The sequence below is a fragment of the Stegodyphus dumicola genome, chromosome 1 (genome assembly GCF_044657685.1).
Source record: "Stegodyphus dumicola isolate Sdum_Otavi_A_Nest chromosome 1, ASM4465768v1".
Classification (NCBI taxonomy): Eukaryota; Metazoa; Arthropoda; class Arachnida; order Araneae; family Eresidae; genus Stegodyphus; species Stegodyphus dumicola.
In genome coordinates, this window is record NC_140768.1 from 276,355,380 (window position 1) to 276,368,739 (window position 13,360).

The following is a 13,360-nucleotide window of genomic DNA, read 5'->3' on the forward strand; positions in this document are numbered from 1 at the left end:
AGTGTTCCTAGATTGTGCAATTTTTCGTAAATTTGCAACTTTTAACAAACTAGTATTATTAAAATTTTAGTATAGAAGTTGGCATCTGGCAATCTTGTTTACATGTGGGCTTTCCTTTACAAGGCTGCATAGCCTGACACCAGTATAACGAGAAAGGGGTAAAGGAAGTAAAATAAGTGGAAAGAATTTTTTAAAAAATGCTTCGGGACCTCTCACCACTTTCCTCCTTCACATGCATTTTTTTTTAAGTTAGTTAACCACCTCAAGCTTGTGCACCATATACTGGGTACCCAAACAGAGAAAGAAATGAAATTCATACTCCAGATTATAATATTGCTAAGAACTAAGCAATTCATGTGACTTAAAAATAAAAACAACAGCATTTTTCTAAATAACAACACAAATAAATTTAACAGTGAAAAAACAAGGCTTTCTGTGTGGTGGATTAGATCCACCACACAGAACGGAAAACTAAAAAGCATTCCTTAATTAAGGGTACAAGGCTTCCTTAATTAATTGTTCACAATTACGGGGGGGGGGGATTTTTGAAATTAAGAGCCAATTCAAAAAATTTAATACAAAAGTGCTAACAGTCTAAACACGAGGAATCTCTTAAGAATGGAAATCCGCAAATTAATTTAAAAATAGAAACCTAAATTAAATGAGAATTAAAAAGAAATGGATATTCAAACATTTGAAAATGAGCAATATAGTTTTAAAATTTTCGTTAAAGCCAAGATACGTAATTGTTGATGCCAGAGGCACCATCTGTGAAAAGATGTATAATATTTTGTGTTCTAAAGAGATGACGCTGATGTTTGTTTATAGCGCAACCTTGTGTTCATTTTGATTTGAGTTTTGAGGGTGTTCTGAGATGCCGTCGAGAGATGTAAACTAACTATGCGGCTTTTTGAGTAATTAATAAATTTTCATATACAGTCCATTTTTGAGTTCTTGGGTAAAGTGATTTATTTTTAATTATGAGTTTTGCTGAGCTATTGTGGGCCCAGTAATTAAAGAGACTAAGAATCGAATACAGTTTGTAACTTAGAACCAATAGATGGTAAATTTGTGAGGACGTCAGAGGTCATGTGGGTATGCATAACTATGACGTCACAAAATCATGTGATCTCTGACGTCATTTGCAATTTTGTAGTCTTCTGTTGCTACTTTAGTTTAAAATTTTCTGGCAAGACAGTACAAAACCCAACAAAAAATAAAAGAGAAAATATATTTAGGTTCAGATTCAAGAGTTAAAATAAAATATAGAGTTTTTCTTCATTAAATATCATATAATATAAAAACAAAAATACCTCAAAACCTAACTTCTGTACAATTCTTGCATATTTTCTTGCAGCCAGTCTGGACTGTTCTTCACTGCAAATGCAAAATATTAATGATACACAACTGTTAATACACTCAAAATGTTTTTAACAATTATCAACACATATTCCTTGCATTTTATACAAAAATTGCAATATGGAAGAAAATTAGAGTACTAAAACAAAAAAGTAATAACTTAAAAGCTAAAATGTGCATTAATTTCAATATGAATGACAATAATAAATGTCTTTACCTCTTGGCACCAGTGCAGACCATTTTGCCTGAGCTGAATATGAGAGCAGTTGTTCTTGGCTCTCTAATACGCATGATTACAGCAGCAAAACGCTTAGGATTGTACTCAGCATTTCTTGCGTGAAGAGCTATTTTCTTTAAATCTAGTTTACAGCCCAAATTTACAGTTGAGACTATGTTCCTGTATAGAAAAATTAGGATTTAAACAATGCATCTCTGTGCAATAAGCCATAATAAAATTCTGTAACTGCTAACATAATGTTAACAGCATTACAATATTAATAACTATGTGCTATCTAAAAACAAATATACCCAAAATAATGAAATTATATCGTCAGAACTGTTTATTATACTAGTTGATGCATGTTGTATCCATTGGTTTCAAATAACAGAAAGATGATGACTGCTTGCAGTAACTTAATGTGGTACTTGTAGTAAGTTTATGAAATAACACTATGCATATAGGTATTCAGTGCAGTATACGATATAGATAATGCAAACATAAGTATGCCTTAAATAATGTCCTTTAAATGTTCCTTTTGCTTCGAGTCATTGTTCAAGACAATGAGGAAAATCCTGTGAAACAGCATGTACTTCTGAGCTGATGACAACCTTTAATTCTGCAAATGATGTACAGAAACTTTCTCCTGCAGGTAACCCCAAATAAAAGAAAGTAGATTGGGAATATGAAATTGGAAGAGCAGGATAATCACTTCAAATCGACAAAACTAGAAGTTGAATAATTTGGAAATGTCTGTCAAAAGTACAGCATACTTTTATATACCATTACTATGTTTTGTTATAACCAAGTTGTATCCACTAACTATCTTGCTCACAAATCTGCTGATCTTTACTGTTCCACCACAATACCCACTCAGCATCTGTGACAGAACTTGTTTGAAAGAAAGCTCCTCCAATTGTAATCTGCAACTACTCCAGCCAAAGGTCCAAAGCATAATAACTGCACAATTTGTCACTCAGGTTTACATGCATGTAGGTATGTAATTCATGCATACATGGATAATGAAAAAAATGGCAACTCAAATTGGTAAATATAATACTCATCATGCCAACCTATATAACATTCCTACTGTATGCCACCCCAGTGTGAATATTCTAAAGTTTTTTAAGTGTCATTTACATGCAAGCATCACATGTTACCTGCTCATGAACATATGCTGGCTAAACAATGTAGACAAACTCGACAATAATGTTAGCAATACAGGAGAACAATTGACATTTATTGTGCTTCCATTGCTCTAGTTAAGTATGTGCTCATGAAGTTTTCTAATGTGATGGAATATTGTAGTGACCAAGATTTAAATTTGAGCAGTATAATTAATAAATTAATATTAACATACATTTTTTTTTTTTTTGAAAATTTAGTGACTATTTTTTTTTTTTTTTTTTTTACTAGCTAATATGCAACATAAAATATACTACTTTTAAAAATCAAAAACTGATTACAATTGAAGATTTTAATCATCTGATAAAAGTTGACAATCAGCAGTATTATGCAATGAAATATATTAATGCAAATAAATTGTTTTGTGATTTTTAAAAAGTGCTCTTAAACCAACACATGCCATGGGGGGGGAACATTTTTCAAACATTACTTTTTAATTTTTTGAGAGTGCTTTTATACAGAAAAATTACTCACTGAAGTTGAGGAACAATACCAGGATCTGCAGATGAAGGTGTAATAGGAGTCATAGGTGTCATAGGACCACCAGGCGTGCTGGGAAATAAACCCCCAGAAATACCAGGAATATGAGCACCAACAGGCTATTAAAAATATAAAATTATATATTCACTCACATTTAATACTATAATATTATAAATATTATGAATAGTTACTAAACTTAAAATTAGGGAAAACAGCAACTTTATTTTGGCTATTTAAAAATCTATGAAAAAATAAATTCACGGTTGTAACAGATTTAAATAATATTAAAATCTTGTAATTTAAATAATTTAAATAGATGAACATTAAGGTATTTATGAATGGCAATTTTTGAAACCAGACTCGAGTGCCTCGTGCGACTCTCGCACGAAGAATGTAATTTATTTTTAAATGATAGAATATGTTTTCTCTTCTTGTTTGTATGTCGCCATTTTTTTTAGTGTTAAATAAAAGTTATTGCTGTGTTCCATCATTGGAGTTGCTTCATATTGCCAAAGAAGCATCACAGTCTTAATTATATTGGAGGCACCGACCAAGATCGAATAATCGTGCGTATTTTTATTTTATTAGTTCATCACTGAACATAATATTAGTGATACCAGATTATTACTTCCTGTTCATATAGAATTGCTTTATTTTATTAGTTCATCACTGAACGCAATATTAGCGATACCAGATTATTTCCTGTTAATATTAAATTGTCTTATTTTATTACCGTTTTTGATATTATATTTAATATTCATTTTAGTTGTGCAGACGGTAGATATATATATTGCTCTATGTTATTATTCTTATTTTAATCACAATTAATGTGGTAGAGAGAGTGAACTTCATATAATTTAAATATTTCATTTTTGAGGTATACGTACTTAACAAAGTGCAATTAATTTCGTGATTCCTGACTGCATTAATTAATTAAAGTAATTGAATTGAGCTATTTTGAGGAAATATAAAGAAAACAGTGTTCGTTAATTTTAAACATAGAAACAATGTCTTACTTAGGATGAGCTCGTAAGGAAGATTTGCAAAATCTCGCGGCTGAACTGGGAGTTCATGTGACTGCAGATTTGAAAATAGTCGATTTAAAACAGAAAATTGTTGAAAGTAGAGATTATGATGAAGTATTCGTCAAAGGAGTCTTAGACACAATAATAGAAGAACGGAAAGTGAGGGAGGAAAGGGAAGAATGGAAAGAGAGGGAGGAAAGAGAAGAACGGAAAGAGAGGGAGGAAAGAGAAGAACGGAAAGAGAGGGAGGAAAGAGAAAGAGAAGAACGTAGGAGACAGGAAGAAGCGGAAGAGCGGAGAAGGTAAGAACAGTATGAATTAGAGAGATTAAGACTTGAAGCAGAGACAAAGTCTCAAAATACCGGACAGATCCGGCCGAAAACGGAGCTGCGTCACCTTATGCAGAAATTCGATGACAAGAAAGGAGATATCAGTCTATATTTGCTATTGTTTGAAAGGCAAGCAGAATGGGCTAAAATTGATAAAGAAGAATTTGTATCTCATTTACTAGGACTACTTCCTTACGAAGTAACCCAGTTAATAGCTAGAGAATCCTCCGATAAAGCTAAAGACTATGAACACGTGAAGAATTTATTGTTAAGACGGTTTAAACTAAGCCCGGAAAAGTTTAGGCAGAAATTTATGAAACATCAAAAGAGTACCGAATCCACATGGGTGGATTTCAATTATGAAATAGAAAATTATTGCAAGGAATGGGTGACTGGTCTAGGAGTTAAGACTTTTGATCAGTTGCTAGATTTGATGGTGATTGACCAACTTAAGCGTCGAGTTCCTCCTGAAATTCGAGATCATTTTCTTGATGAGTGGGTAGAGATGATTTCATCTAAAAAATTAGCTGAAAAACTTGATGCCTATGAAAACGTTTGTGGAAACTTTAAAAAAAAGCCTGTAGTGGATAGGCAGAAAGAAAGATACAATGCACTAACTCAAGGTAAATTGAGTTCAGATAATAAAAATAAAACTGAAAACAAAATGTCATCAGGATTTAATATGCAAAGCTTGTTTCATAGACCTAGAAGTCCACGTCCAGATGATAAATATGAAAAACGAAAGACGCCACAATGCTATCAGTGTGGGTCCTATCAACATTTAAGGCCCCAATGTCCAAAACTTAAGAATAGTACTGAATCTCCTGCTAATCTTAACAGAATTAGTGCAAAACCAGAGGATAAATTTCTATTACCTTATACTGGTATGGGTTACGTAAATGGTCATAAAATTCCTATATTAAGGGATTCAGGTGCTAGTATTGATATAGTTTGACGCAAATACATCACGCCGAAATGCTGACAGGTGAAAATGTGTGAGTGCAACAGCCATTAGACTTGAATCCAACCTGTTTACCATTGGCTGAGATCGAACTAAATTGCGATCTTGGGCGAGTAATAACTAAGGCTGCCATTATTAGAAATGAACTCGACAAAGGAAGGTATTTATTAGGCAATCGAACTTTTGCACTGTTGAATAAACAAGGAAAGGAGCCTGATAGTTGTCCTCACCAGGTTAATGCTGTCTCTACTAGAGCTCAAAGGAAAAGAGAAGCTCTTGGAACCGATGAAGGAAGAAAATAAAGCATCCAGAGATGTTTTTGAAGAAGAAGATAATTTACCGGAACTAAATACGGAAGATGAAGCTCTCATGAAACTGGTAAAAATTGACTCAGAAGAAATTGCACAACTTCAGCTTGCTGATAAGGAACTGTCTAAAATCATCCAAGAAGTTAAAGAAGGTACATGCAAAAATGAGAACTATAGTCTGACAGGAAAAGAACTTTTAGTTAAAAAAACGACGGATAAAATGGGCTTTGAAAGACAGCTTGTCGTTATACCTGAAAAACTCAAGCCGTCAATTATAAAGATGTGCCACGAAGGAACTTCTGGTCATTTGGGTGTCAAAAACACCAAAGACAGACTTGCTAGATATTTTTACTGAACGAGGTGTTACAAAGAAACTGAAGATTTTGTAAGAACCTGTGATGCTTGTCAGCGTGCTGGAAAAGGAAATGACAAAAAGAAGGCTCCAATGACATTAGTACCAGTAATTTCCGAAATATTCACTAAAATAAATGCCGATGCCGTTGGTCCGCTACCTATTTCGAAGACTGGAAAAAAATATATTATTACAGCTCTGTGTATGTCGTCCAAATATCCAGATGCTGTAGCGGTGACAGACATTTCTTCGCCATCTGTGATTGATGCTTTCTTACAGATTTTCAGTCGTATGGGTTTCCCAAAAGTGATCCAAACAGATCAGGGGACCTCTTTCATCAGTGCTTTGACAGAGGAATTTTTGGAGCTTTTCGGCATTAAACATGTAAGAAGCTCTGTGTATCATCCGCAGAGTAATCCCGCTGAGCGATTCCATAGAACGCTAAAAAGGGTGTTAAGAGTCGTATGTATAGGAGCGACTTCGGATTGGGAGAATTATCTACCATCAGTTCTTTTTGCTCTCAGAACAGTCACACATGAAAGCACTGGTTTTACACCAGCAGAATTAGTTCATGGCAAAAACCTACGAACGCCAGTCACTTTACTTTATGAGCAGTGGCTAGAACCGATTGAAGAAAGTAATAATGTTGTCAGTTACGTTTTCGAACTTATTAATCGAATGAAGAAATGCCAAGAACTTGCCGTGGAAAACATGAAAGAAGCTTAACAACGGAGGAAAACATGGTACGATCGAAACGCAGTGAAAAGAGAATTTGCTAGAGGAGATTTAGTTCTTGTTTTATCAACGAATCGTCAAAATAAACTAGAAGTACAGTGGAAAGGACCTGGAAAAATAGAGCAGAAAATTTCAGAAACCAATTACAGTCAAAAGTCGTTACTCCGGACTCGTCGGGACTTCGGCGATTCCGGATTATCGATTTTTCCGGATTATAGATATATTTAAATCTCGTAAGATGGCATGCAGAAATTCTAAAATTAAATATGAAACCGTAATTTATGAAATAAAGAACGATTATGATATAAAGGGTATCAAAATTTACAAAAAAAAAAAAGCTTAATATTTATTTGTTTACTTTATTAAACATTTCTCTCAATGTAAGTTCTTTAAGTTGCTTCATTTTATGTGATAGTACTTTCTCTTTAATTCTATAAAAAAACATAATTTCTTGTTCAGTTACAAAGTTCCGCTGTTCAAGTCCCGTTAATTGCTGTGCCGAGAATACCGACTAACTTGTCAATCGAAATTTTTTCGTTTTCACTAACCTCTCTGTCACATTCTTCAGGTCTTTATCCATTTTTTGCAGCAATTCCACTTTTTGTTTGTTGGACATCGAAACATACTTTCGTTTTGTAGATCCTTTGGAAGTTCCAGCATCGGAAATTCTATTTGACATAATCGAAAGTTCAAGTTTACTTTTATAAAATTGCTCTTACAGTCAGCGAAAAATAATAAGCCTGATCCAATTCCTAGATTAAGGAACAACGCAATCTGCAACATTAACTGAAATAGATAATTAGATAATTTTAGCTTACACCGTCCGTTATACATTAAACGCGCAGGCGAAAACGTATTCTGCACTTGCGCACACGCATATGCGCAGTAGTCAAGGTCTTACGCGCACGCGTAAAACGCCTGTGCGCATGTGCCAACGCGGCGCATGCGCAGAAAGTTTTTAGCTTTGAGGTCCAGATTATAGATCATTCCGGATTATGGGTGTCCGAATTAACGACTTTTGACTGTATATTGTGAGTTTCGAGGAACAAAATGAGCCAAATCAAGTATATCACATTAACATGCTTAAACCATATTACAAAAGACCAGAAATGATTGATATGATAACTGAAGTGGAAGGAGACTTAGAAATGGACATTCCTCGTTTACCTTCCAATCCAAGTATATTAAATTTCTCGGACATCATAGAGGAGAATGAACTCGAGAAAAGGTTGAAATCCGAGCAAATAGAAGATTTACGAAAGATTTTATGGAAATATTCTGGTTGTTTTTCAAATAATCCTGGACTAACAAACTTAGTTTGTCACGATATTGAGCTATTAAATAACGAACCAATACAAATAAAGCCATACAGACTGTCACCCCGACAGACTGAAATTCTCAAAAAGGAAATACAGAAAATGCTCGATCTTGGATCCTCAGCCTTGTATTGATTATCGTAAACTTAATGCTGTTACTAAAACTGAATACTATCCTTTGCCTAATATTGAAGAACGTATCGAAACTGTAGCAAAAGCAAAATATATTACCCTATTAGATTTATCTAGAGGCTACTGGCAAATTCCGTTAACAGAAAGAGCCCAAAGATATGCAACGTTTGTAACTAGTTTTGGAAGTTTCAGGCCTCTACGTTTACCCTTTGGATTAAAAAATGCCCCATATATTTTTAGCAAAGTTATGACTAAAGTCCTGGCTGGATGCGAAGGTTTCGCTGTACCATACCTAGATGACATTGTCATTTACTCAGAAAACTGGGAAGAGCACCTTAAAAACTTAACTTCTGTTCTAGAGAGAATACAGAAAGCAAATTTACGACTAAAACCATCAAAATGTAAATTTGCACAAGATCAAGTGAGATACCTAGGCCATGTTGTGGGACAAGGACAACGAACCCCGGATGAAGTAAAGATCCTGGCTGTAAAGGAGTATCCTACACCTAAAACCAAAACAGAAGTACGTGCTTTCTTAGGACTGGTAGGGTATTATCGCCAGTACATACCGAGATTTTCGGAAATTGCTTCACCCCTCACGGACGCTTTGAAGGGGGTAACAAAAAAAGGAAATATACAATGGTCTGAAATATGTGACAAAGCTTTTAAAAATTTAAAAGAGTTGCTATGCAAGAAACCAATTCTGTATGTTCCCGATTTTGATAAAAGGTTTATTATACAAACCGATGCCTCAGACAATGGCATGGGTATAGTACTATGCCAATTAGATGATGAACAACGTGAACATCCTATCTTGTATATAAGCAAAAAATTTACTAAGTTTGAAAAGAATTATTGTACTACTGAAAAAGAGTGCGCTGCTATCATCTACGCTATCAAGAAACTGCATTTTTATCTGGATGGTCAGCAAGAATTCTTGATTCAGACTGATCATAATCCTTTGGTCTGGCTACAATCCAACGCCAAATGTAACTCTAAATTGATGTGCTGGGCACTCTCATTACAACCTTATAATTTTAAGGTCATTCATCGCAAAGGATCTTTGCACAAGAACGTAGATGTTCTGAGTAGAATTAAGTAATGTAATAACTCTTAGTGTATGTAACCACGTTCAGGATTTATTTATTTATTTAATGTATACTCAACTGATGTATTTGAACGTTCTCCATTTTTTTTCTTCCTATTTAAATGTGGTGTAAAAATATTTGTTTAAAACTTAAAATTTTCTGCCTGAAAATTTGGAAACTTATGAGAGAAGTTATCTTTTCTCTTTAAGCAATTGAGCAAGCCGAGCTTATAAACTTTCGAAATTTACAGAACTTTTCCCTTCAGTAAAAGTCTCTCCGTTGGGGGAGAGGTTGTAACAGATTTAAATAATATTAAAATCTTGTAGTTTAAATAATTTAAATAGATGAACATTAAGGTATTTGTGAATGGCAATTTTTGAAACCAGACTCGAGTGCCTCGTGCGACTCTCGCACGAAGAATGTAATTTATTTTTAAATGATAGAATATGTTTTCTCTTCTTGTTTGTATGTCGCCATTTTTTTTAGTGTTAAATAAAAGTTATTGCTGTGTTCCATCATTGGAGTTGCTTCATATTGCCAAAGAAGCATCACACTGTTTTGCTTAATTTTAAGTTTCACATTGGTATGTTCCTCTTTTAAGTACCATTAAATGGTTAGTTACAATATACAGATATTACAGCATAACTTCAATTTTGGCATTATAACACAAAATTTAGTTTGAATCATATTGAGCTTTGTGACCTGTCATAAGTATATGTTTACAGACTGTTATGCTTAAAAGATGAAAATGATCAAACTTTTCAACAGATTAAAGCATTCAAGTTATGATGCTCACAGCATTATTCACCATGAACCCATCAACCAATAAAATCATGTATAGAGATTCAAGAAAACCTTTAAATAAGCATATATGCGTGTGTATATTAAAATGGGTCAAAACAAAACACTGAAAGCAAAAAGCCACATACAGAGTGTCAGGGGCATTTTGAAATTATAATTAGCTCTTCCACATATGTTTTTCAAGCTGATTCACTGATTAAAGTATGATGGCTAAGAATGTCTAGATGAGGGCCAAGAATGTCTTTGTGAAAGACTTATATAGTCCTTTGGGAACTATATCTGATATCAGAGCTGAGATATATTTACATTAGATATTCATTTGGTAGGTTACAGATTATGTTTTCTTTTTAAAAAAAATAATGATTTGAAGGCTCTTTGCAACTACAGCTTAATTCACCACTGACCATACATTCAACACTGACCAATGGAGAACAGCAAATAGAAAAGCATCATTTTTCCTCCTTTATTCAGTGTCACTGTGATCCATTTAAAAAATTCTGAAAACTACTCTGGAGTAAAAATCCAACATAGTTTCATATAATTCAGAATATTTATGTACATAAGTTACAAACAATTTTACTAACAAAGAAAAATCATAGCTTTTTTACTTCCTTGTTCGAAGTAAAGGAAGTACTGTAATCGTGAATATTTTTTGGTCTCGCATTTAAACGAAAATATCCATTTTCACAGCTATCGAATGGAATTTAATGATGTTTTTGCATGACATCTGTATGTAAAGACAGAATAGAGGACTCTTTTTTCCAAAACGAATTGCAAAAAGGATTTAAAATTGATTCAGAAGAGACTTTTTCCCTGACGTTCGTATTTATGCATATATGTATCTCGCATAACTAAAAAAGAAGTAGCCTCAGAACATTGAAATTTTGTATATAAGAGTGCTATAGCATATAGTTGGGCATACCCCTTTTTAGTTGCAATCAGCTGCACCAAAAGTATATAAATATATACACATATACCTACTCTGTTACTCAGCTCCATTAGCTCAGTTTTTTTTTTTATTTTACATGTTGGTAAATCTTTTTTTTTTTTTTTTTTTTCCCCTTTAAAAATAATTGAATTACATTGTTATTATCTTCCGGTTAAGGTTTTTATGTCTTTAGTTAATCTGCATGCAATAGCTATAGCATTATCAACAGTGTGGCTAAGCTTAATTTTTTTTACCACAGCAGTCATATTTGTTTCCATTTGAAATTTAGCATAGTAGTGAATTTAGTTTCAGCACATTCAGTGTCTTTTTGCCAAGTGGGACCAAAAGAAAACTTTCAGTTTTGTGCACCAAAAAATATGCCTGCTGCCGAATTGCTTGTTTTTGCATAGAAAGTCTAATTTGAATTGCAAAATTTTTTTCATTGTTTTAACTGTATTTGGTGTTTTATAATTTTCTATATTTTTTAATTTTTTATAAAGATAGTTTGAGGTTTTATGTATTTCTGCCTTGTTGCGAAGTGAGAACAGAATTAATTGAATGAGAAATATATCTCTAATGAAATTCGAGGAAATAAGTTTAAATGAAATTGCATCTAATTTAATATTCAGTACAAAGAAGTCACGTGGCGTACACATCAGATTTTTCCCCCCTAATTCATTAAATGTTAACTCATGTTTCATCACATTATTTCAAAAAGGTACTTACTTTTTTGGTGCATGAATATTTTTTTTTTTTTTAAATTGTTCAGCTTTCCCCACCCAAGAGAGAGCTAATATCTTCCTTTACTATTAAAAGTTAATATAATCAGCAAGACATTATGATGTAGTTAGTAACTTTTCATTTAACCCTTCAAGTATTAGATTTAGAACCTGAAGCAGGAATATTAATAGTTGCTGGAGGTGAGGAACTGCCAAGAGGAGAATGTTTCGTATAATGTAAAGAACTTTGATAAGCTGTTTAATTATTCAATAAACAATTCTTTAAACAATAGGATCCTGAGAAGGATTTTTGGATCCAAAAGTTTCATATGTATTTTTGCTTAATCAGAATAAATATTTGACCACCTTCATAGCATCTAGGCTATCAGTATTCAAGGAAGTCCATTCTGTCACAATTTCACCTATATAAATACAAGCATTTTCAACAAAGGATCCAAGGAAGAAAGCTAAAACTGATTTCAGCAATTTTATCACTATTGGTTATTCCCACTTTTCACCTTCTTTTAAAATGAATACTGCAGCACAAAAATTTATATCAGTTTTTTCTGACTATTTTATTTGATATTTTCTGACTAACAAAAATAGTTCTATCTTTGAAATGACATATGGCAAATTATCTGATAATTTTAGGACAGCAATGAAAGTAGTTGTTTCACAATTGTTTTCATTCAGAAATTCCAAATTTAGAAAGAAAAAATTTACATTTCTGGCTATATCAAAAGTGCACACTCTATTTTAACCATACATACCAATGAAAAACTTTTCTATACGTACAAAATACTAATAATAGTCTCATTATAAAAATAGAAAATAAAGCATTTTATAAAGCAGAAGTATAAAGCATACTTAATAAGGACTCATTTATAAATTAAAAGGGAAAAAAGGGGGGGCTAACTCTAGAATATAATGCAGGACACAAACTTTGGAGATGATCATAAGAAAGCTCTGTATGGCAAAAATACCATCAGAAAAATGTAATAGAAAAAAAAAAAAGAAAAAAGTATCTCCTCATCTGCAACTAAAAAAATCAGTGGTTTAACTTCACAGCATATTATTGGGTTTGAAGATTGATACTGTTAGACATGTGACAGATAAAATTAGTAATGAAATGAAAAATAAGGAACACAATGCTTAGTCAGCAAAGTATTATTTGCAAATAAAAAGGAAATTGCTTAACTTCAGAATAACTTTACCTGGCTAATTTTAAAGGCAAATTGCAGGAAATCTGAAAGATGCATTACATAAATACATAAGATGAAAAAATATGTAAGAGGAAATTATAACAAATTAGCAATAGCCACTTAATTACTCATTTCAATATGGCTACTTCCCTTCTCTATTATAAAAAAGGAATGACATTTTTAGAATAATCCATATCACATGACTTTTATATAACAATGATGA

The 13,360-nt window shown here is 32.9% G+C and overlaps 1 protein-coding gene across 2 annotated transcripts in view; it reads right to left on the reverse strand.

Annotated features, from left to right (window-relative positions):
- Window positions 1-13,360, reverse strand: part of Tbp (TATA binding protein) — a 70,741-nt gene that overhangs the window by 37,891 nt on the left and 19,490 nt on the right. For both annotated transcript variants that reach the window (XR_015038409.1, XM_085807238.1), the window contains exons 2-4: window positions 3,236-3,360; window positions 1,577-1,756; window positions 1,314-1,377 (exon numbers count right to left, since the gene is read on the reverse strand). Coding sequence is in view for 1 of the 2 variants with exons in the window: in XM_085807238.1 (XP_085663364.1) it covers window positions 1,314-1,377; window positions 1,577-1,756; window positions 3,236-3,360 (369 nt within the window). In the remaining variant the exon portion in view is untranslated. The remainder of the gene's footprint in view (window positions 1-1,313; window positions 1,378-1,576; window positions 1,757-3,235; window positions 3,361-13,360) is intronic.